The 24,494-nt window shown below is 37.6% G+C and overlaps 1 protein-coding gene across 4 annotated transcripts; it reads right to left on the bottom strand.

Annotated features, from left to right (window-relative positions):
* Positions 1 to 14,932: 14,932 nt before the first annotated feature.
* Positions 14,933 to 22,958, bottom strand: LOC145767458 (uncharacterized). 4 transcript variants are annotated; one of them, XM_082579281.1, is made up of 10 exons: positions 22,848 to 22,958; positions 22,473 to 22,592; positions 22,180 to 22,308; positions 17,917 to 18,015; positions 17,778 to 17,831; positions 17,188 to 17,256; positions 16,773 to 17,017; positions 16,060 to 16,219; positions 15,272 to 15,363; positions 14,933 to 15,144 (listed from the first exon to the last, which is right to left on the bottom strand). In XM_082579281.1, the coding sequence occupies exons 2-10, from the start codon at positions 22,507 to 22,509 to the stop codon at positions 15,058 to 15,060; spliced, it is 972 nt and encodes a 323-aa protein (XP_082435407.1). In that variant the 5' UTR covers positions 22,510 to 22,592; positions 22,848 to 22,958; the 3' UTR covers positions 14,933 to 15,057. The 4 variants fall into 4 exon arrangements, with proteins under 4 accessions (XP_082435407.1, XP_082435409.1, XP_082435410.1 ...); XM_082579283.1 differs by having other exon boundaries at positions 16,773 to 16,876; XM_082579284.1 differs by lacking the exon at positions 15,272 to 15,363.
* Positions 22,959 to 24,494: the final 1,536 nt, after the last annotated feature.

Genomic DNA, 24,494 nt, shown 5'->3' with positions numbered 1-24,494 from the left:
TTCAAAGTAGATGGTAGAGTACTGCTGGAATAGTCACGTAACTATTCATTGCAATATTAAGTAAACCAGCTAAATTAGACGCGCTATTTTCAACGAGGTCTTCCCGCTGTGAGATCAATTATGATTCAACAGAACGCATTGTTTTGTTCGCAATGTGTGTGAATTAAATCAAAAACCGATAAAAGAAAAGGTGTTTAATGGTCTTGGTCGCAGATATTGCCTGCATTAACGACGTCTCTTACCGCTATTATCACCTAGCCAACCTGACATCATTGTTTTATGCGCCCGCTAAGGTTGACATCGACTTCAACCATCATGAAATGTTACGTAATAAGAACGATTATATCCTACACGCAAAAATAAAAAAATGATCTCCTCTTTCTGTTTTGTCTCGTGAGCTTTGCATATTGCTCAACAAGTGCATAAAGTTTAGAATTGACAAGAAATCATTGAATTTGAAAATTAAGTTTGAATCACTGCAAATAAACGTATTCAAAACTTTCACTTAAGCCGACGCGATTTCACACTCCGTAATCTACGTCGACAATGATTTTTAGTGCGTTCATTTTGAAAATTGCTGAGCTGGAGACAACAGCTTGTCCCGTGTTAGTTGAACTTGTTTTTTTGAGGTGAAAATCACTTGCGAACATCTCGACCTTTACTCGAGTATAGCCTACCGTATTCAATAAAAGACTATAAAGACTTTCGATAAAAAACAGAAGAGAAAACACTTCGCCGTTGTCAACGCTTTGAAAGTAAGTAATTAGCGAAACGAGGTTAATAAAACTGATACCAGGTTTTCACTCTGCTTGAGATCATGATTTTTTGCGTTTTATTTCGATAACTTCACTGTCTTGATCGTTGTTGTTCACTCGCACGAAAAGGAAATGAATCGGCTTGTTTTCCAACAGTTCCAATTATGAGCTAACAATATCAAAATTTTTACGACTAGGCGTACTGCGTGCGTAAAACTAATCCTTTCAAGCAGCGCTTCTAATAAATTCGGTTTGCGACCTATTTGTTAATATAAACACGACACTAAGCTTAATCAAAGACTATTTTAATTGAGTAAATAGCGCTATGGTTATGACGTTATCACCTTTCTCGCCCCCCAAGGTTTTTTGAAAAGTCGGCGCCTATGGAAAGAAATTTGGCACGGTTGCAACACCTTCAGAAAAATTTAAGATATGAAGGGAAAATAAAACAAAGAAAATGTTACAAAAAAAAATAAAATAAATCATGTTTATGTCTGTAAGTTAGCACTTTTGAATAGTTAAAATGATTAGTTTGGATCAACAAATGTGTGGCCTACAGCTTGGATTTAAAAGAAATTATCGGGTACCGTAGCCCAGTTATCCCAACCAGCAAAAATTTCCGTTTTTACATCGTTTTAACGTCGCTAAATGTTGAAATCGTGTAGAAAAGAGAACTTTGCTGACTAGGATACGTTGAAGCTGAGAAACATTCACAGAAGCCCTTCGAATTGTTCCAAGAACCCATTTAGCATAACATTTCATTTGTACATTGATTCAACGTCTGAATACATTATCTTAAAAATGCAACGTATCGTAGGGCTTCTGTGAATGTTTTTCAGTTTCAACGTATCCTAGTCAGCAAAGTTCTCTTCTACATGATTTCAACGTTTAGCGACGTTAAAACGATAGGCCACACATTTGGTTAGCCTTTTCATTCTGTTACTACAATGGGTTCTCATTTGTTGATCCAAACTAATCATTTTAACTATTCAAAAGTACTAACTTATACACATAAGCATGATTTTTTTTGTAACATTTTCTTTGTTTTATTTTCCCTTCATATCTTAAATTTTTCTGAAGGTGTTGCGACCGTGCCAAATTTCTTTCAACTCAATAACTTACTTCGGTCACAAGCACGTTTTAACGTTCGCGTTTTGTCGCTTCTACCTTTTTCTACACCTTTGCTATGTCGACGTGTATTGTTTTTGATATGATGGTCAAAAATAAAAACAACTGAACTGACATGACGAATTTTAATTTAATAGTTCAAACATTTTATTTTTATTCCTTTCTGCACGATTTCAACGTTTAGCGACGTTAAAACTATGTAAAAACGGCAATTGTAATTAGGCTACGGTACCCGATAATTTCCTTTTAAAAATTTCAAAAACTCGCCGAATAGGGCACTCGCCGAAAAAGGCTCTCGCCGAATAGGGAACTCGCCGAATCGGACTAGTCGAATCGGACTCGTCGAATCGGACTCGCCGAAACGGGCCATTCCGCCGCAATGACATGAGCTTTTTTGTTTTGGGCCACCTGAAGAGATACTTCATAGGATGCCTTCACAATTCCGGCATTAATTCGGTAAAACTGGCCTGTGTGATCCATGCGCTGTCGCTTCACGTTCTCCCCAAGTCGCTCAAAATAAATCTTATCTCGTTATATATATATCTCGATTCATCTGATCTGCATGATTGGACTCAAGATGCCGCTTAAGCAAACTTGGTTTCAAAGCTGCATTTGAAAGGGTTTTCATACAGATCACGCACTGAGGTAAGCTATCTTCACGATGTTGAATAGCAATGAAGCCATACTTAATATAATCTGTGCTATACTTTCGCTTCGACATTTTCAAATATTTAGACAAAAATGTAATGCTGTTCAGGATTCAGCCACTACACGTCGGAAAACCAACATCAGAATAAACGCAATTCTGCAATTGCACAGACCACATTGCACACGTAATAGTTTCGTCACAGACACCATTCACATTGCACACATAATAGTTTCGTCACAGACACCAGCATTGTATTAATAACAATGACAGCAGGGAGCAAGATCGACAAAAGTAGCTTACTGAGTGCAGAGAATTTAGTACGGAAAGAAATAAAAGTGTTGTTCGCATATTTTAGAAACTCAAAATTAAATAATTGTTGCAATAGGCCTACTTTATTTGCCAATACTACTACATATCGCATGCAACGGAGAGCAGCTCGCGTACCACCTGAAAAGCTCCTGCGCACCACTAGTGGTACGCGTACCACCGGTTGGGAACCCCTGATATATATATATTATATTTGCTTTTCATTAAATATAGTTACTAGTCTCTGAAACCCTTACAGCTTGTTTCACACTAAAATGGGGATCATCAAAAGGTGCTTATTGTAATAGAAATAGAATTCTATTTGAATAAGGACATTCTGATGATGGGTAAAGTTCTCTGATTCGTTACCTCTGGTTACCCTTTTAGGGTAAAACAGGCTGTAAGGGTTTTAGAGACTGGTAACTAGCCTGTATTTGATGTATATAATTCACTATGCTTTGATTTTTGCTTGGCATTGAGCACTTTTTGTAGTATTAAAAGTTTTTTTTTTCGCTTTTTGTAATTAATGGTTTTTGTTGGGGAGTGGTAAAGTTTTGTCAGTTCATGAAAGGGGCGTTGGGCCAAAAAAGGTTGAGAAACACTGGACTAATCTATGCTCTAACCCTAACCCGCACTGATCGTAGTTTCCGCAAACATTTTTCCGCAGTTTCCGCTTACCCTAACTCTAACCATCGAGTAATCTATGCTCTCTAACCCTAACCCTCGCTGATCGCAGTTTCCGCAAATATTTTTCCGCAGTTTTTGCTAACCCTAAATCTCGAGTTGTTTGCGGAAACTCCGATCAACGACTTCGGCTTTGTGCTATTAAACGGGCAACACTAAAAGGCAGAAATGCGGAAATAAGTCAAAATAACTTTAGAATTAAAACAGTCATAGTATTTAATGATCTCACAATTGCTTCTAAATAATATCTTTCAATGATATTTCACCAGAAGAAAATGGTTGGCATTGAGTTGTGGTTAAAAATCGCATTTCCGCCTTTTTTCCTATTTCAATAAATTCCATTAAATTTCAAAATTTACTCCAATAACTGTGGAATTAAAACAGTCAAAGTATATAATGACCTCACAATTGCTTCTAAACAATATCTTTCAATGATATTTCAACATAAAAGTAGGTTCGCTGGTGAGTTGTTGTTAAAAATCGCATTTCCGCCTTTTTCCGGTTTAAATAAATTCCTTTTTAATTTTCGAAATTTACTCTAATAACTGTGGAATTAAAACAGTCTAAAGAATTAAAAAAGTTTAAATTTAACTGTTGTTATTGCGTTCATAAACGTAGTTGCACTGATGAGAATTTAATATTTGAAAACGCGTTCTGCAACACTGTTTTTGCCCTCTGCAATGCCTGATGCAGATTTATCTGTAGATTTCCATCACGCATTGAAGCGGTGATCTGATCATGAAATTTACTACAGTTCGAGAAAAAGTTTTCTCTGCCTATAAAACATTGAATGGTAGTTCTATCAAATATTTCTGAAAGTTCCTTGGTTTCGTATTATCTAAAACAGTCAAAGTATTTAATGACCTCACAATTGCTTTTAAACAATATTTTTCTATGATATTTCAACATAAAAGTAGGTTCGGTGGTGAGTTGTTGTTAAAAATCGCATTTCCGCCTTTTTCCATGTTGCAACATTTCATTCTTTGATGATGAAGTTATCGCTATGTTCTGGGGTTTTTTTTTCGCTGACACTTTTCGGTCATTTGTCCGAAATGACTTGAAAAAATTCGGTCATTTTTTTATTTATTTCGGTCGTTTTTTCTGATGAAAATATCTCCTTTCAAGTAGCTGATACAAACCAAAATTTGCACTTCCTGACTAGCTACAACATAGGCGCCTAAACCGTGGGGGCCAGGCCCCCACGCATATTTCTGCATGGGGGCAACTTTTTATGTTGTATTGATACATAAAACAATAGATGAACTAGCGATCGGCAGCAGGACAACATTTTTTGAATGCAAACCGCAACAGCTTCGCGATAAATAATCACTAGAACGAGTAGGATGTTACAATCCCACACCAGACAAAATTTGTTATTTTTGCATTGATTTAACGTCTGCGTAATGTAAATGTAATGTAAAAACGACTGATTTTGCTGCCTGGGACATAGCAAAAATCTACTATTTTGTGTCGATTCAATGTCATCAGATGTTGAATGCACCCAAAAACAACATAATTTGCTCCGTAGAAGGAGCGTGCGTTTAGCTTTATGCGCTTGCACGCTTTCGAAAGTTGAAACCTCTGCAGTGAATTGTGCGGCAGTGAATCGCTCGCTGTGAAAATGAACTTGAAGTCTCGGCCCGAGGTAAGCACTAACCAACGCAACAAGGGCTGGTACAAACCGCATTGCGGGCACGCGGCATAATCAACGCAGCAACGGACTCGCACAAACAGAATGGTGCACACACGACCGTTGCCATAGAAACCCGATCAAAGGCGGAATATGCGCATCTTTTGTTTCATATGCTGAACACGAAAACAGGCGTTTTACAGGGAATTGAAAGTAGGTCAGTCATAAGTTGCGATATTGTAGTGAAAAGGGAGCAATGTCAAGTCGAAAACTTAATCAAACGTCTCTCTGTAACTATTTTTCAAGGGCTGTGTAGGGTGTACCTTAGCTGCATAGGTAAAAAAATTTTTTGGAAAGTTGAAGCTCTCACCCCCTAGATTTGTGCCATTTTACCTAAAAACAAATCCTATAAAGTTTCAGACAAATCGAACAAGGTTTAGAGGTCAACCTCAGAGTTTAAAGTTTCACCAATATTAGCATTGAGTAGGCCTAAATATTTGCCATTAACACCGTACACATAATTATCTTGGATTGTACATTTCAGGTAAATCTTGACAATATTCATAATTTTTAGATGATACCAGGGCCCCAGGCCTCCCCTATAGGAATGGGTAGGCCTATTATCTGCTCATGGGCAGGGGTCGCATAGATGCCAGTCTACTCTTTGTTGCCTGGTTTTGTTGCCACCATCAAGGTTTCCTTCCTGGTATCGGGAAACTTCTTTCGATGTTCAGAAATGACTTGAAGGAGGAATTGGAGTTGTTCTTCCCCTTTGTCAAATGCCTATTGAATTCCTGGATGACGGTAACCCCATGTTCTGCATGGTCATTCACCACTGCAAGGTTTTTCAATTTCGCCTGTGCGGACTTGAAACTGGGGCAGACATCCCAACTTTCTGGATCCAGGTCTTCTATGAAACCAGTCCCAATCTTTAATTTCATAAAAAGGCCTCTGGTGTTGGAAGTCACAAAGGATTCCAAACCACCCAAAGATGTAACATCCACCTTTGGCCACTTCAAAATATAATCACTACCTTCCTCCTGAAGACGCAGAACCATCTCTTTCTTGGTTGAGTATGGGACAGAGGGGTCAAAGAATGTCAGATGCACCAACTCTTTTGATAGGTACCAGGTATGATTTGCCATCTTCTTGCTTGTAGCAGTGGCGATTTCCTTGTGGTGTGGGTAATTAAAAAGTTCACTAAAAAGTTAGAGATCATTTCATGGAGCAGCCACAGCTGCCTGGGCAGTGTTCCAAGCTTTGAGATGAACCAGGACAGAAAAAAGAGATAGGTCACGAGTGTCTTAAAGCTCGTTGTAGGTCAACTGGAATTGAGCACGAAATAACCAGAGTTTTATCACATATATGATATGACCTTTGCATATACATATACACCCAAGGAGCTGAAAATCTCATCTACCAGAAACAAGAACTGGGAGGCGGTCAACATACTTGCTTGTTGTTAGATACCCATTGCTCATCTACCTCAATAGATTGTTCTAACGTTTTTTTACATATCTGCTTCCTAACCCTATGTAGGGGGTTCGAGCTGGAGTAGTCAAAAAGCAAATGTGGTGGGCGATAACAGGCAAATACCGTACCTAAATAGGTTAAATTTAGTTTTAAAAATCATTCTTTGCAAAGAATTTTGTGCATATTAATTGTATTGTCACAATTTACTTTGTACAATCCATGATATTATAATAATAATAATAATAATATATGAGATGTTGTAAAGCAGAGTGCTTATTCATCTTTCAATCACGTACAGTAAACAACTAATAAAGATAATAACAATATTAAGATTAACAGAGGTATCAACAGTGATACACACGCAAAAGTAAACAGCTATATAAGGTAAAAAGACACACAAAAACAATACCAAAATTTTTGTTATTGTACTAAAGCAATATTGGTATGCATCAATTAGGCAGTGACTACTGGAATGCCTAATGCTAACAGTGTAATTGAACACTAGTGTTGGTACAGTAATAACAGTAGGCTACACAATCACAACAATAAATAGTACACTACAGTATTAGATATTGGCAACAACAGTATAAATAGAAGGTAACAGTTGATATATAGTACAGTTGATATACATACAATGATATTATAGTTGAGTGACAAAGTCAAAACTTTGTACTCAAGTTCCTTAGCTAATGTTCTTCAAATGATTAAAAAGTTTATTTTGTAAACACTTTTTACAGGGGTATTTTTATACCACAAGATGACGTTATTTTGGCTTTTTGCTTGGGGTGCACAATTTAATGCATTGTAACCTTCTAACAAATATAATGTTACTTATCAAACTTGTTGCCTGGTAGGGAAAGAGCATACATGATAAATATAATAACCATCCTACTTTTCATAAAAAAGTTACAGACTTCCAAATATGGCACAAAATTTGTTTTTGGTGAAGAAAAGAGCTACTTTGAGGCTTGATTACTCCACTATGCTGCAAATTAATTGTATTTTGACAATGTCATCATGTAATATTGCTAAAAGTGAATCATTTTACAAAAATTAAACTTTATATAACCTTCGGAGAAAAAGATATGGTTAATTGAAAATGATCCAAAAACCAAATGTGGAAAAGTTTAGAGGGTACCTAAAACTTTAAAGCATCATATTTCCAAAACTACAATCGATACTGAGCTAAAATTTGTAATGCATGGCTAAATCATGCCAAGTAACATTTTAACCAAGTTTGAGCAAAATCGAAGAGGGTCAAACCGATAGGTCTAGGACGCTTGGCATGGAATGACCCAGTATAAAAATTCAAAGTTCCAGGTTGACCTCTAAATATCAATGGATCTGTCTCAAATTTAACAGACATTGTTTTTAGGTCAAATGGCACAAATGTAGGGGGTGAGAGCATAAATTATCCAACTTTTTTTTTTAAGGTACACCCTACTGTTTACGGATGTCAGCAACTTTTAAATTTATTCAAGGTGACGCGCTGTTGAATTGATGTAAACATGAATGATTTTACATTCAACAGTTATATTTTCAAGTGTATGATCAAGTTAGTATTTGCATTCCATTTTCAAAACACTGTCATTCCATTTACATTATACCTTTTAGTAAACCTTTTTATCTCTTGTTTCATGCTAATAAATCTAGTTCATTGCTAAACTTTACGTTGTGCTTAGCTTAAAGAGTCGCAGTCCATCAACCGCTAGCCAACGCAGACGCATGGCATGCGAAGTGGTCGAGCTTTGTTTATAATAATTAACGGTAGGTCGAACGCAGCGATAACTCCGAGTGTGGCAATAAAAGCAATCCTAGTGTGACGACATAATTACGTCATCCATCTGCGTGACATTTTGCTGAATTTACGTTGCTGCTGATGAAACACGCTTTTGCCCCCATGGCCAAAAAAATAGTTAGGCGCCTATGAGCTTCAACATTAAGTTTCGCTGAGAAACGTTGTCGTGTTTTATCTGAAAAAACTTTCTTCAACGTTCATCAGTGAAACTCAACCTTGCAACACCCGAATTGTCTATATGACTAATGACCGATAAATGACCGAAAAAAAAACCCAGGCTATGTTAAACAATATGGGCGCCAAGATCGTATTTCCGCGTTTTCTACCAGGGCTGGGAAGCCACTGCAAAAAAGCATAGGCTCCGGCTCCAGCTCCGGAGCTATCAAGCATTCATCCACTAGCTCCAGCTCTGAAGCTATAAATTTTTAAACAGCGGCTCCGGCTCCATACTTTATCCGACTTATTCTTTTAAGCGGTATGCGCTTAACCGATGTTTTTACTTTACAGTGCCGGCAAAAAAATCTTTACATTCAGTCGGCAAAAAAAAACTTTACATGTAAAATCTGCACAAGTTCTTAGCTTACTGTTCTCGCCAAAAGCATTACGTCACAAAAACGCTTATAGTTACATCATTAGCTACTCTCTGGCAACACTTCGCCGTAAAGCCATTGCTCTGCGTGCGTAGTGTTGTTTTCCAGCTTCGTGAATAGTAAGGGGGGTGAAATCGCTCAATATTTTTCATTTTCTCAAAGTTTCGAGGTCTTGCAAAAAAATTTTCAAAAACTAAAATGGGTTGAAAGGAGAAGCAAATGGAAGAAAAACCTCGTGCCTTGACTTTGTTAGAGAAGAGAGATTCTTTGATTGCTGTAGCCAGAGATATTGGGGTCTCAAGAGAGGCAATTTATCAATTAAAAAGGTGAAATATTCACTCATTGCAAAGATTTTGGTGATACATTGCCTCTCTGGAGACCCCAATATCTCTGGCTACAGCAATCACAGAATCTCTCTTCTCTCACAAAGTCAAGGCACGAGGTTTTTCTTCCATTTGCTTCTTCTTTCAACCCATTTTAGTTTTTGAAAAAAATTTTGCAAGACCTCGAAACATTGAGAAAATGAAAAATTTTGTGCGATTTCACCCCCTTACTATTCACGAAGCTGGAAAGCAACACTACGCACGCAGAGCAATGGCTTTACGGCGAAGTGTTGCAAAAGAGTAGGTAATGATGTAACTATAAGCGCTTTTGTGACGCAATGCTTTTGGCGGGAACAGTAAGCTAAGAACTTCTGCAGATTTTACATGTAAAGTTTTTTTTTGCCGACTGAATGTAAAGATTTTTTTTGCAGGCACTGTAGCCTACATCAGATTGGATTTGGTTTGGGATTTCAGGTTTTGATTCAAATAAACGATTGATACGTTTAAGCAGTACGTATACTATTAACCGATTTCGTTTGTATTCAATACTGGAGCTGGAGCTGATAAATATTTTGTAGCTCCAGCTCCGGCTCCACAAGAAATGTTTAAAAAGGCTCAAGCTCCGGCTCCGGAGAAAATGCTTGGCTCCAACGCTCCAGCTCTGGCTCCCCAGCCCTGTTTTCTACATCGGCATTAAATCGCTACTTCTGCAGACAATACGCCCGGCTTATTTCCGCGTTCCGCATTTCCGCCTTTTAGTGTTGCCCCTATTAAACTGCGATCAGCGACTTCGGCTCTTTTTAATTTTTTCTCTCGATCTTTTCAGAGTACGAACTGAGGGTACGAACTGTTCAAGGTACGAACTAGGTTGCACCCTTCTCTTTAAACAGCTTTAGGCCTACAGTACAGAAATTCGACATGTGATTGATATTGGTTCAAAGGAAAAAGAAAATGAACAATCACCAACCCCAGTAATCTGTAAACAAAGCAATGATGATGATGGCTATCTCTTGTCTTTGAGGATGATGGTCTTCGCAATAAAATAAAAACTAACGGTGAGTTCTTAAATGGCTAATGAGTCCAATCCTGGCTTTAAAAGTTCGGTTACATTTGGTACATTTAAGATCCTTTGGGAGAGTTGGTTGTGGGTGTGATTGTCGTTCTTTTCTTTGCATTCTTTTTTTTCTTAACCTTTTAGATCTGCTCTTCTCAAACGTGGCAACACCTTCATGAGTGGCAAATCTCCAAAGCAGCCTATCCTCTGCGGTTTCCTTCCTGTTTGTATAATTGATGTTACACATTTTAAGATTACTCTTCAGTGAGTCTTTATACCGCTTCTTTTGTCCACCTACCGAACGCTTACCCTTAGCCTTCTGAGTAGAACATTTGCTTAGGAAGACGCTGATCTGGCATTTGCACTACATGCCCGCAACATCTGAGTTGATTTTGAATAATGCGGGACTCAATGCTTGCTTGTAAAAGCAAACAAAGCAATATCCAATCATAGAATACATCAGGCCATAGGCCTAATCACAACGATCTAAACTAAACTAGAAAGTAGAAACGTTGGGAATTGAAATCATGAAAAACTCCTTGACATTTGCACAAAGTTACTCAAGATGTTGGAAGTGTTTTCCAGTTAAAAATTTAACATTTTAGCCAATTTTAATGATAAGTCACACTGCTCTTATATTTTTTAACTTCTTTCCTTTCCATTTCATTGAAAATATGCAGCTTCAGCATTTATGAAAGGAAATTCATTGATTCAGCGTCTTTAACTAATTTTTCTTGAAAGTAACTTGACGATAAACGTTTTTCAACAGATACAAGTTACAGTTAGGCCTACTTGATTTTCCAAACAAAAATCAGTCGTTTGTTTTTCAGTTTATGGCAGATTTTGTTAGTGGTCCAATTATTTGTTTGCGAGAAATTATAGGCGTTCGGCGACCATTCGCGCCGGAACGATTTTTGTCTGGGGGGGCAAGATTATGAAAAAAGGGCACTTTCATTGCTGAAAGGCCATTTTTTAAAGTTTTAAGATAGAATGTTATAATGCTCATCTATAATCAGCTCATGCCCCGATAGCTCAATTGGTTAGCGCGTCACTTCTGGAACGAAGAAGCTTCAAGATCAACAGCGGCGCTGGTTCGACTCTCGGGGTGTGCGCTTGAGCAACGCACGTTAAGGACTGCTCTCCATTCAGCGGCATCTAATGGATGGAATAATTCACCAGCAACAAGACTTCAACAATCGGAAATTTCACTCTGTCAATCTCGGTGACCGGGCCTGCGTCAGTGATTCAAAGCCTCTACAAGTATGCGAAACTGCCAGGATTAAGCTCTGCAAGAAGCTTTCCTAGTCCGAGGATAAAGATTCAATCAATCAATCAATCAATCAATCGAGTAATGATACAAGTGCTCGTTATAAAACATCGCAAAGGACAAAACAGAATGGAGATCCTATCAACCTTGTTGAAAGACTGATCGAAGCCAGCGGATGCCAAACGATTTGGCTACACTGGCGGCGGAGACAGTTACAATAATAATAATAATACAAAGAACAATAGCACAGAAGTGCATCAAACTATGTTATAATGATGTAACCTACCTACTGTGATACAGAATTTTGTGTCGTGAATAGGCCTATTTTTAAGGCAAAAATGAAAGATTATAATTAGGCTAAAATCGAATACGGTAGCAGAAATATTACAACATGTGCAATAGCTTGTGCGGGGGAGGGTCGCTACTCCTCACACCCGTTGGTCATTAAGGGCAAGGGGGAATTCTCCCCCTGGCCCTGCCCCCCGCTTCCGGCGCCCCTATCGGCGACAAGAAGCAAGGTTATGTACAGAAAGTAGCCGTGCAAACTGCGAGACAGGATTTTGCGGGTGGTGAATCCTGGTACCGTAACTGGAAACTTTTTCAGGCTAATGACGATATTCAGAAGCAGAATCTGCAAAAAAACAACGACAGAAAGGAGGCCGTGTAAACTGCTAGGTAAGATTTCGCAGTGTAGGCCATACGAGTCAGGGGCGCCGGAACGATTTTTGACTGGGGGGGGGCAGGATTATGAAAAAAGGGCACTTTTTTTAGGTTTTTTATGTAGCGATGATGCTGGACAGTTCGTCAATCGTTTTCCCCCTATTAGCCATATAAATCGAAATGTGAGACAGATCAAGATAAATGAATGAAATATATTGAAATACCGCAGCTTGAACAAGAAGAAACAAAAGATAAATCTCACGTTCATAGCGTCACAATCTGCTGCAAAGTATAAAAAGTGTTGGCGGGATAATTTGTAGCCTATAGGCTACTGTATATGGAAAAGTATCAAAAATCCAAAGTAGGCCTACATTTTACGCGAGTCGGTTACTCAAATGAACTCATTTGCAACAGTTTCTAAGTCAATGGTGTACATCACCTGTTTGTGAATAATCGCAAACATTCGGTTGTTTAACCCTATTTCCTGTGGGGGGGGGTCGGTGAGGACTTGGTACTTTTCAAAGCAATATCATTAAAGAACTACGCGATCCACAAGTTTGAAATTTCTTGACTTTTCCTAAAAATTATTCAAGTATTTGTTCCACTTTAAATGACGTTGCTATTTTGTCTATAGTTTTAAAGATATTACATGATTTTCATAACATACTCTGATATTTTAGCTAGCTACTAGCTAGCCCTTTTGTTTTCAAATTATACGGATTAATAGGATTACTGAGCGCCGCCGTGCGTGGTCTGCGACGCAGATATCTCATGAGTTGGCTTTGTTGTAAAGCATTCAACCGTAATGATTCCACCTTTTGTTTGCAAGTTGCAAGTTTTGAGTTGCTTTGATTAATCTTTTAATTACATCTGAGTTTCTTTGAAATTATCAGAGAGCATCCGATAAGCTATGCTGAAAAAATGTAATTTTACGTTGTTTTCTATGGCCAATACGTTTTATTTCTAACTTATAACAAGAAGCTGTAGGAAAATTCTTGACAAAACTCTGTTTAACAACAAACAGACTGATGTGGTAAGTTTCTTGATTTCTTGTCCGAAAGCAAGGAGTGCGTTCTTGACCGGCCAATAAACTTTTGCATGTACCATTGTACCTGTACACTTATATTCACATAAATATTTATGGATGTTCTGAAAATGTTTTATGAAAACGAGAGATTGATGGATACTGAAAAGAACTTGACACAGACTATCTAAACTGCTTGGCTTTTGTGGAAAAACACGCGCAGCTAAATTATTGTGCTTTGACAAACATTGCGCATATTGTATCAGCACTGAATCTTTACCTAAATGGTAATTTTGCAGTTGCTTGAGAGATTACAAAATTATTTTTTCTGTACGAGGATTTAAAAATTTTGATATATCTCAGCAGAAACACTATGTGGACGAACTCAATAAATTCAAACTTTTCATTCAAATGTTGGTCTTCAGCAAAAGCTTATTTTCACAAAACGGTGTAGCCTAGGCCTATATCTTTTTCTCCATAAATTTGGACGTTTGTGTCATTTGGAGCAAAGTTGTTTGTTGGGTTGAAAGAATCTGAAATCAATGCCTTGTTTTTGTAACGTATTGTAACGCAATCTATCATTCAGCCGCTTTTGTGACTTTTTGTTTTCGAATGCATTTCCGTGACAAAAGATTGGCTTTTGTAATAACGCCTTCAACCATAAAGTTGCATTCTCTGACTGCACCTCAAACGCTATACCATACTCAGCAATTTTTCTAAAGCATTGTTACACAAAATGCATATCTGACAAAAGAAGGGAAATATGTTGAATTGAATTATTTTTTATACGGATCGCTTTCCTTGTTTCATAAAACTAATTAGAAAAAAAGAAAGAACGATTTTTATCGTTTGGCATAAAAATATGTATATTGAGGTTCACCTTGGTTTGCATAATGAAAATCACCACAAAGAATTGCTCGAAGTGATTTTCGCAGCTACCCAGCTAGAAATTTCACGTGTATTACACGTAGATTCTACGTACCTTGGGTCGTGTATTATACGTTAATTTTCACGTATAATACACGCATATGTGTCGACACTATTTCACGTGTATTACTCGTATATTTGGTGGTGGATTTCACGTGTTTTACACCCGCATTCCACCTAATTTCCTCGTATCTGACAACACTAATACACGTGTTTTCCACGTATATTTGGTGGTGGATTTTACGTGTTTTACACCCGCATTCTACTTAATTTCCGCGTATCTGACAACACTAATACACGTGTTTTCCACGTATATTTGGTGGTGGATCTTACGTGTTTTACACTAGCATTACACCTAATTTCCTCGTATCTGACACGTAGATTCTACGTTCCTTGGATCGTGTATTTTAGGTTAATTTTCACGTATAATACACGTATAAGTGTCGACACTATTTCACGTGTATTACACGTAGATTTGGTGGTGGATTTTATGTGGTTTTACACCCACATTCTACTTAATTTCCGCGTATCTGAAATCAACAATTTAATACATTTGTATTTGTAATCTACAAAACTTATGCGTATTGTGTGCCATTACTTTTATCAATTGCAGTATAAATCGTCCTTGTTAACTGCAGCTATCTATGTATTCAACTTCAAAAACTACACATCAAAGAACATGTATTTAAAATGCGAAAAACTCAACGGTTGTATTAGTGTTTGTACGTGAGGCCGTGATGGTAATGTTCGGTGTAGACGAGCCAGCCTACACGAGGTTGGAATGTCAGGTCAGCATTCAAATTGGCTCGCTTCCCCGTCCGGCTCGCAGAGTTGGTCCTGTTCCAACATGATCTTGTTTTCATTTTCCTTGTGTTTCTGAAAAACAAGAACAGTGTAAACACTAGCAGCGTACTCGGGAGGATAAAAATGCGTTAGGCAAATAAATAAAAACTTAGGCTTAAATGAAAATTCCTTAATCGCTGATAAACGTTCTTATATTTACCTGTAGACCCTTTGGAGCATTTTTTAAAAAATCCGTGATTGCACCATCAAGTTGGTGTAGTTTTCCATCTTTGTTTAGTGTAAGCCAACATTCTGAAAAAGAAAAGGCATTCATTAATCTTTCTTTTTATCTTTAAAACCATTAGGTAAAGTATGTTTATGACGTACCGCGCCGTAAAAATAAAAAAATGAATGAATTTGACATACTTTAGTATATCACAGTATATCTCTTTAGCTATTTAGAAGTTGTATTTCAATCAAACGATATAATATAAAATAATTAAGGAGCGCTCACAATTATTGTCAACAGCTAATGGTTGACACTTTACAGCAGGGCTACTCTACTGGCGGATCGCGGTCCGAATTCGGACCTTCTGGGTGTTGATGGTGAACCTTAAGCTTTTGGAAGAATAACCTCATTGCCAAGTTTCAGGGCTTTTTTAAACAGATTTCTACTGGGAGGAAGCAATTTTTACTGAGATTATCCTAGTTGCTGAGGGGCTGCGACATCCAGACTCCCCGACACTTTCTCAGAAATCCAATGCGAGTTACATTTTACCTCAAAAAGTGGTTTGGTACAGATAATTTAACTTTCGTGGTTGCGTGGAAAAGAACTTATTTACCGGACTGCTAAAAATGTTCAACTTGTCAACCTGGAACATTGTTAACATTAGTTGAGTAACCCTGCTCTACAGAATTGAAATTGTTGGGAAAATAATGTGGTTGATGTCAATTGTGAACACTCCCATAACAGGAAAAGGTAACGCAATTGCTAACGTGATGGCTTACTTGTGATAACGGAGTAAATAGAAAGGGGTTGTAGGGCTTTTTTCCCTTTCTTCCCCTTCAAACTATATTGGGACCAAAGTTCGCTTGTCCCAATCTTCCTCAACATCAAGCGTAGACAACTTGCTGGATTTCTTCCTCCGAGCGCACAGAGAAAAGTAGTCTACAAATAAAAGTTATAAAGCTTTGGTACAGAGTTTGCTTTGTTAAACCAGAGAAATAAAACAGAGTAATCTTAGCGGGTTTAACATAATGTATTACACACAAAAATATAACATAATTAAAATAAACTCAAACGTTTTCGACACGTACGTGTGTCCTCATCAGGAATTACTAAAATCTGCAATGTTCTGATCTTCTTCGTCGTATGAGCTGTCCTCTTCCGGACTATATGTTTGGGCATGATGTCATCAGCCATTCGACAGTCTCGTCATCCAGGGTCTTCAGTCCAAGCGTTCCATGTGGTGGTTGATGGATTGGGCAGTCATGGACGACATGGTCTACTGTCTGGTGAGGACACACGTACGTGTCGAAAACGTTAGAGTTTATTTTAATTATGTTATATTTTTGTGTGTAATACATTACGTTAAACCCGCTAAGGCTACTCTGTTTTATTTCTCCATGGTTTAAATAAAAATTAGTGATAATTAAAGCAGATGATGTCGAAGAAAAAACATAGCCGAAGTAAAGTACTTCAAAATATAATGTCTGCATACCAAGTTCTTTTTGAAATCTTGACTATTGTCCAACTTGCCACAAAACTCTTCAAAGTTTAGGACATCACGAAATGGCGCCAGGTTTACATCTACAGGTTCAGGGTCTGCAACAGCCGAAGTACTCAGCTTGTGCAAATATACCATCTGCGTTTGCTGGTTCTCCAATATGTTGATCAGCTTTGCACTTAAAAATTTTAGGTCCATTTCAATTTTGTCAAGCCTTCTCGTCGTTGTGGCTTCAAATGCTGTAAAATTTTTGCGATGAGCTATGCGGTCAAAACTTTAACAGTTTGAAATCAATTACAATCAAGTACTTGTATTGAGTAGCCTACAACTGTGCTGGGTACATTGTACAAGAAAAAGGTATCAAGTAGCACTGTATTCTAATCACGCTCAAGAATAGCATACCACTCACCAGTTAGTGCAAGAGATGGTTCGTCGGTGATCAAATTCCGTCTATTATGTGACGACACAAGACTTCGCACTAAAAAAGTTATTAGTAGAATACAGTGGTGTAACCGGCTACAGTTGCTAATTAATTCTTCAATATTTTGAATAAAAATTATGTTACAAATCTCTTGCAACATTCCCAGATATGATTGATTGCATTTTATCCTTCTAAGTGGGAAAGCGTCTTGCACACTAATAATAGAGGACACTGCGTAGAACAACTTCTGCAGTCTGCACCCATCATGGAGTCGACTGTATAACTGTTTCCAAATGGATTTATAACTAATGTGACTGGAATTTAATGCTACCCATCACTCCTGATGGATTACTGGGTAGAGGTTATCGTTGTAAAGTTCGTTGCCCAAGGAAACAATCTGGTGTTGGAAGGTTTTGAACTCGACACCTCTCGATTCCAAAGCCAGCACGTTAACGCTACACCAAAGTTGTCAGCTCATGTTAATACCATACTGCTATACAGATTAGAATAGGCTTGGCTATAACCATGTAGAAAATATTGTCATCTCAACCACAATACACATACATGCAAATACATACATGGCAATTCAGATGGAGCGTGACGTTTCTTTCCAGTACTCGATCCTGGCTTGCCTGGTGTAAATAAGAAAAAAACTTATTTAATTGACATGTTTCAACTTTGCAGAGATTGGTAGGAAATTATGAAAAATTACTGTACTTGATGGAGTACAGTCTTCATATTGTGGCGGTATCGGTAAAGAAAATGAAGAGTTCAATGTAAGCCTCTTTGTCTGATGTCCTTCATCATCATCGCTATCTAAACAAAAAATGAAGTTTACCGTAAACTTCAAATTACAACGAACATGTTTTCTGTGTAGTACCTAGCATTAAAAAATCCGTCTGCCACTATTGGGACAATCTATTTCGGAGAATTCGACTCGGTGAAATCGACAGCCATTTTTGAAGATTTCTAAAATCCCACAGCGGCATTATGTATATTGAAAGGAATTAGTTTATAATAGAGGTTATTTACCAAAAAGTCTCAGCCAGAAACAAAAAAAAACAGTTGTCAAACGACGTTTCATGATTAACAACAGAGGTTAATAAAATAAGTCTCAGCGAAAAAAAGCAATCTGGGCAGAAACAGATCCAACACTGACTGCAACGCAGTGTTCTATATAGATAAGACAGCAGTGCCACTGTGCCAGTCTATGATATTTCAGTAATCAACGTAGGTACTAGGTAGCACAGTTAAGACTGACTGAGGGAGGGCCGCTAAAACCAATTACCCTCTTCCATTAATAATATCTACTTGTTTAAGCACAGGTATATGGTCAAACAAAGGGTGTACTGTAAGATTGTACATGTACTGTCACGGAATTGTTTTCAGCGTCTCTCCCTCAGCCAGTATCAACTTACTGTGCTAAGTACGTTGACCACTCTCTGTATATATGGAACTGTGTAGCTTAAAGTTTTCGGGTAATAACACAAAACAGCTTTGCGCCATATTTATCGGTCCACGACATTAAGGCGCGAACAAAACGGCGCGAGACAAAAAGGCGCAGAAAAAAGGGCGCAGAGACAAAATGGCGCAGAGGCAAAACGGCGCAGACAAAACGGCGCCAAAGTCAATGTAACAATTTTTTTTTCTTTTGAAAATACTTAACTCAAGCGCTATAGTTGATCAATAATAGTTTTGATTCAAACGCGTTGCTCACTTCAAGTTCATTTGGGAAGCACGAAATAACATTATTGTAAAGAGAAACTGCTGTGCAATAATATCTAATTTGTGATAATTAAATAAGTTCAATAACACTCAATGACATTCTTAATTCAAATGCGTTGCTCCTTATATTTGAAGTCAAGTTCAGTCGGGAAGTAAAGACCACATTTGGTCGGGGAGCAATTTGAAACAGCGTACATTTGTTTGCAATAAGTTCAAAGATTGTGTCGCATCATTTTCAAGACAAAATACGGCGAGATTAATATTCCCGCATCACACTTTGCGTTCTGTCTCTCACACTAACAACCAGGGGCTCTATCCACTTTTAGAATTCGGGGGGGTGATTTTTGGACAGTGGGCTAAAATCGTCATAGTCATTTCAACTTCTGGGGGGCTGCGCCCCCCAGACCCCCCATTGCAGCATCAGCTTCTTTCTGATCGAAGTATAGGGTTCCAAGTCGTTTCACAAACTCTGTTTCGGAAAGGGCATTTTTGGGTAAGCAAACTGGTAGTCACTCAACAAGAAATAATTCTGGCACTGCAAATGAAAACTCGAACCAATCATAAACTACGTTTTCCGTGACGTGTAAAAGGGCGAAAAGAAGATGATACAAAGCATATCAAGTGCTGGATTTTCTATCAGCTGTTTTTTTATTTGTTTTTCATATTTTTACTCTGCATTGCGGGAAAGCGGACTTGAGCGCTATGCATCGGTGTACGCCTTATGACGTACACCTGACCCACGCTGCAGCCGACGGCAATGTCTGTTTCCGGTTGTCTACTCTACTTATGACTTAAATTTGGTACTACCCATTACTCGAAATCGATCACTGGGTTCTTCCCCAGAGAAACAACAGCAAGTGTGGGGGGGGGGGGGGGGGGGGGCAAACATGCAGGCTCTCGACTGCGAGCCCAACGCGCTAACCACTCGGCCACTGCTGCCAACTAAGTTGGCAGCTGGTTGGCTTTTTAGGGGTTAGGGTTAGAAAGTAGTCATTTCATTGACGTGGGTTCGATTCTCACAACTGCTATTGCTCTTTTTTCTTCTGTAATTACCAAATAAAGTTCAAAACAAAGATTAACTCTCTTGCTAAGTGCGAGAAAGGTCACAATTGGACGGTAGCCTCTTATAACATGTTCTGATTGGTTGGCGGTGTCATTCTAGTCATTTGCAGTGGCAGAATTTTTTCTTGTTAAAGTGGCTACCAAGCAAACTAAGTTAAAACACAGTGTAAACGCCTGGCTCGTAGTTCAGGGTTGCCAAACCAAAAAATCATATTGAAATGAAATATATATTCATATTGACAAAAAATTCAAAATGTGCTAACAGCGAAAATATATTTTTCAAAATTTGATCAATAAAATATCACAAAACCTTTTCAAAGCCAAATGAGTGGGGGGGTGATTTTGCATTGATCACCCCCCCACTCCAATTAGTGGGGGGGTGATCACCCCCCTCACCCCCCCTTGGATAGAGCCCATGCTAACAACCGTGACGGCTTATCAACTGCCAAGAAACTATTTATTCTGTAATTATCCAGCTGGCAAAAGTGCGACCACAGTGCTTAGATATGAAAATTGTTTGTTTTGAAAGGTACGAAGATCGGAAACAAATGTTTGCTTGAGATGTAGGCAGATTTGGCTACAAGCCGCAAAAATATATTTTTACACAGCTAACAATTCCATTGATTTTGCATTGATGTTGATTCAAAGTCTGGCAACGTTGAATCAAAGTTATAGTGGCGGATATTGTTACCTGGATAATTGCTTTGTAGTACAGAATTAGCGCACGTGACAGTTCAGAGAGATGGGTGTCAAAGATAGGATGCAAATCAATACCACAGTTGGACGGAATCTATGGCAAACCAGACGGGTTTTATTTTTACTTTTCGAGCTGGGTACAAATTGCAACGGTTTGCCGATGATTAGCGAAATCAGGAATTGTTTATTTACTACGTTTCTGCAGTAATTGTGAATGGGCGTAATTGTTGAGAAGGTGTCTGTGCTGACTAGGCAGCAACGCACATTACAACTGATACTTCATACAACTGTTTACAATTCTGGTTAAACTTTAAAGAGTTTACTAGTTCTGTGTCACATTAACACTATGATGTATGTTCCAGCCAGCAAAACTGGTCCTTTTTACATTGATTTATCGTCAGCAGACATTGAAACAATGTAAAAAAGACCATCTTTGCTGACTGGGAGAGCATGTACGATCAAAGCATTTTTCTACAAACTGCGGCAATCGGACTTGTTTTCATCTCACCGACCTCTGTGATGTCACAACGGGAACTTTGAGTGTTGAAGTTTTTGATTCAAGCGTGCTATTTTTAGCTCCTTACCAGCTGTGTAGTTTTGAGAATGGAATGTGGCCTACGAAAATAGTGGTAAGGTAGAAAAACACGGTTCACACTCATTGTTTGTTTTGAAATCGCCAAGGTTTTTTTTTTCAAGTCTTTTGCGCTGTCTGGTAAAATAATTAATTTGCAATGTTCCTCAACTGAACGAAACTGCACAAATGAAATTACGCACTGCATTTCACAACAGTAGGCTACTTTTTTTCAGCAATTAAAAAAAAATTCTCCAAAGTTTTGTGGTTTAAACTTTTGGACATGCTTTCCAACACTTCCCTCCCAAGCCGAAATAATTTGTCCGTGTCCATTCCTTGGAGGCCAGTCGCCGACGGATGACATCAAAAGCATTTAAACTTCTTTAAGGAGCAACGCATTTGAATTAAGAATGTCATTGAGTGTTATTGAACTCATTTAATTATCACAAATTAGATATTATTGCACAGCAGTTTCTCTTTACAATAATGTTATTCGTGCTTCCCAAATGAACTTGAAGTGAGCAACGCGTTTGAATCAAAACTATTATTGATCAACTATAGCGCTTGAGTTAAGTATTTTCAAAAGAAAAAAAAATTGTTACATTGACTTTGGCGCCGTTTTGTCTGCGCCGTTTTGCCTCTGCGCCATTTTGTCTCTGCGCCCTTTTTTCTGCGCCTTTTTGTCTCGCGCCGTTTTGTTCGCGCCTTAATGTCCTGCTTCGCATATTTATACATGTACAATCACTAAAGTAAGATCGCAAGAGTCTGTTTCCCTCTATGAGGGTTCGTCGGGAGGTACTTACTGACGAACTCTCGTAGGGGGAACAGACTGTTGAGTGTTGATATCTACATTAAATTTAAAATTAAATATAGAACTACATTTAATAAATTTTTCTTAACTATTTTATCAATTGTTTATCATCAACCTTCAGAGTCAGAAGAACTTAGGACTTCTACTCTTCTCTTCCTACGCTTTCTGATGGTCAGATCTTCTTCTTCCAAGTTCGAAGTGTATTCTGCTTGCTCTGACATCGCCAAAGCAATTTTATAGTCATCTGAAAAATAAACAGCTAGACTAAACTAAATATAGTTATCAGGTTATCAATAATTTACTTCATGCAAAAGTTATCAATACTTGTCATAAAGAAATTGACTACAAAACGTTCTTCTTGCCATAAACACAAAATTTGTAGCAATATAAAAATATATTATTTCTTACCATTACACCCAGGACTCTTATTGCATACAATGTCCATTTCTCCTTATCCACAATTGAGCATTTTTTAACGTGGTAGCTTGCTCTAAATGGTGGCCAATAACAATGACCTAAATTGGTAGTCTGCAAAGTAAATAGCAATTAATACCAGCAGTCAGTACGCCATTTATAAACCAGTTAAGTGAATTTGGTATACTGTACTAGCTTAAAAATACACAAGATCAACACCTGTCAAAAAGTGGAATTGGTTTTACTATGTTGTTGAACAAAGACACAAAACTGGATAAAATAAATTTTCAAACAATTTACCAATGTTTGCTTTGCAGCCAAATTAACCACTAAGCCAATGTCGTCCATCAACTTAATAATGGTGCTCACCTCATTTATAACTGTCCATGGACTTGGTACATGGTACAACCTGAACAGCATTTTCCCCTGTAAACTCAACAATTGTATATTTTGCCATTTCTTGACACTAAGTGATTACTTTCCTGAAATGACAATTCAAAACAGATTGACAATTATTAGGAAGGCAAGAGCTTACCCTTCTCTCAAGTTTTACAGGCATGGTACGACATTTGTGTCATTTAGGGCGATTTTTTGTCACTAAAGGTACTTTTTTTAGTTGTACCAATTAACAAAAGAAATGTAGAACCAAAATTTCATGGTTGTGGGGTAAGTTATAAAGTTACCAAAAGTTAACTTTTGTGTTTTTAGGTTACTTTTTATTTGTTTAGTCACTTTATTTTGCATACTTTTTTGCCTAATTCCCCTTTTTATTTATCTTGCATTGCTACTGGAGAGATGAATTTATAATACATTCTATGTAATGCCAAGACTTTTAATATATCTTCTACTATGATACGGAGTTTAGGTTTGCACGAGCCCATGCATGTTCGTATTGCTAGTACTGTATTCCCAAAAACTCGTAAATGTGAAGTAATTTTTTGGGGTGAAACAAATTGTGTTAACTTGATTGACAGAAACTTTCTGCCAGAGAAAGTAAAACATTACATATAATATGTATAATTTGAATTTGTATTATATATAATTATGATTTTAGTACAAATTGAAATAAATTTACATGCTTTTTTATGTTGAATTGCTGCCATTTCTTTCGCTTTCTTGTTTATGTTGAGTAAAGTTACATTTTGGTTACTTTTTCCCAAATTCAAAGTCACTATTTTGAGTTTTTACGTTACAAAAAAAAACCGCCTTAAACTTATATATATACGAAAAATATACGAAGCATAGTAACATATTTTTATGCAAGCACTTTGGTCAATTCTTTTATAATATTTATAATACAAGGCAAACGCATGACACAGACAGTACTAAGCTGATAATTTGAGTCATACTTCACACTGGGGTCCACGTCTTTTAGGTGCAGGCAGTTAGGCACCGGTCAAATTAAGGCACGCATACTGTTGCGTCAAGATATTTAGGTGCAGAGCACTGTGGCGCCTGTTCATTTAGGTGCTATTCCTAATAAAGTCTGCAGATTGTATCAGCTCAACTTTGGCAAAACCTAGTCGAGGTTGTGATGGAAAACCAAATTACTCTTCACTCAAGCCTACCACCCGCTTGAATATAGGCTACGATACATTTTTTACTTCTTCATTTTTTTACATTTTTTTATTTTTTTTATTTTTTCATTTTTTTTTTGATACATTTTTTTATTTTTTATTTTTTCGAGGTTGTGATGGAAAACCAAATTACTCTTCACTCAAGCCTACCACCCGCTTGAATATAGGCTACGATATATTTTTTACTGATGTGTAGTGTAGGACTTAGCTAAAAGTGAACTCAGTCATGTTCGGAAACTTGAATAATTTATTGATACAGTATTCGCCGACACAAACCTGGACTAACAACAAATAAATGCACACACATTAACAAAACAACATATTTTTCTGTTCAATATAACATTTAATGTGAAAAGCATTGCGCTACTTGCCAAGCTGATACAATCTGCAGACTTTATTAGCCTACTACATAATTTTTCATTCAGGCACGTTACCTTTC

This window comes from Aplidium turbinatum, chromosome 3 (genome assembly GCF_918807975.1).
Source record: "Aplidium turbinatum chromosome 3, kaAplTurb1.1, whole genome shotgun sequence".
Classification (NCBI taxonomy): Eukaryota; Metazoa; Chordata; class Ascidiacea; order Aplousobranchia; family Polyclinidae; genus Aplidium; species Aplidium turbinatum.
The sequence above is the reverse complement of the archived record's forward strand: the minus strand, read 5'-3'. Positions and strand labels throughout refer to the sequence as shown.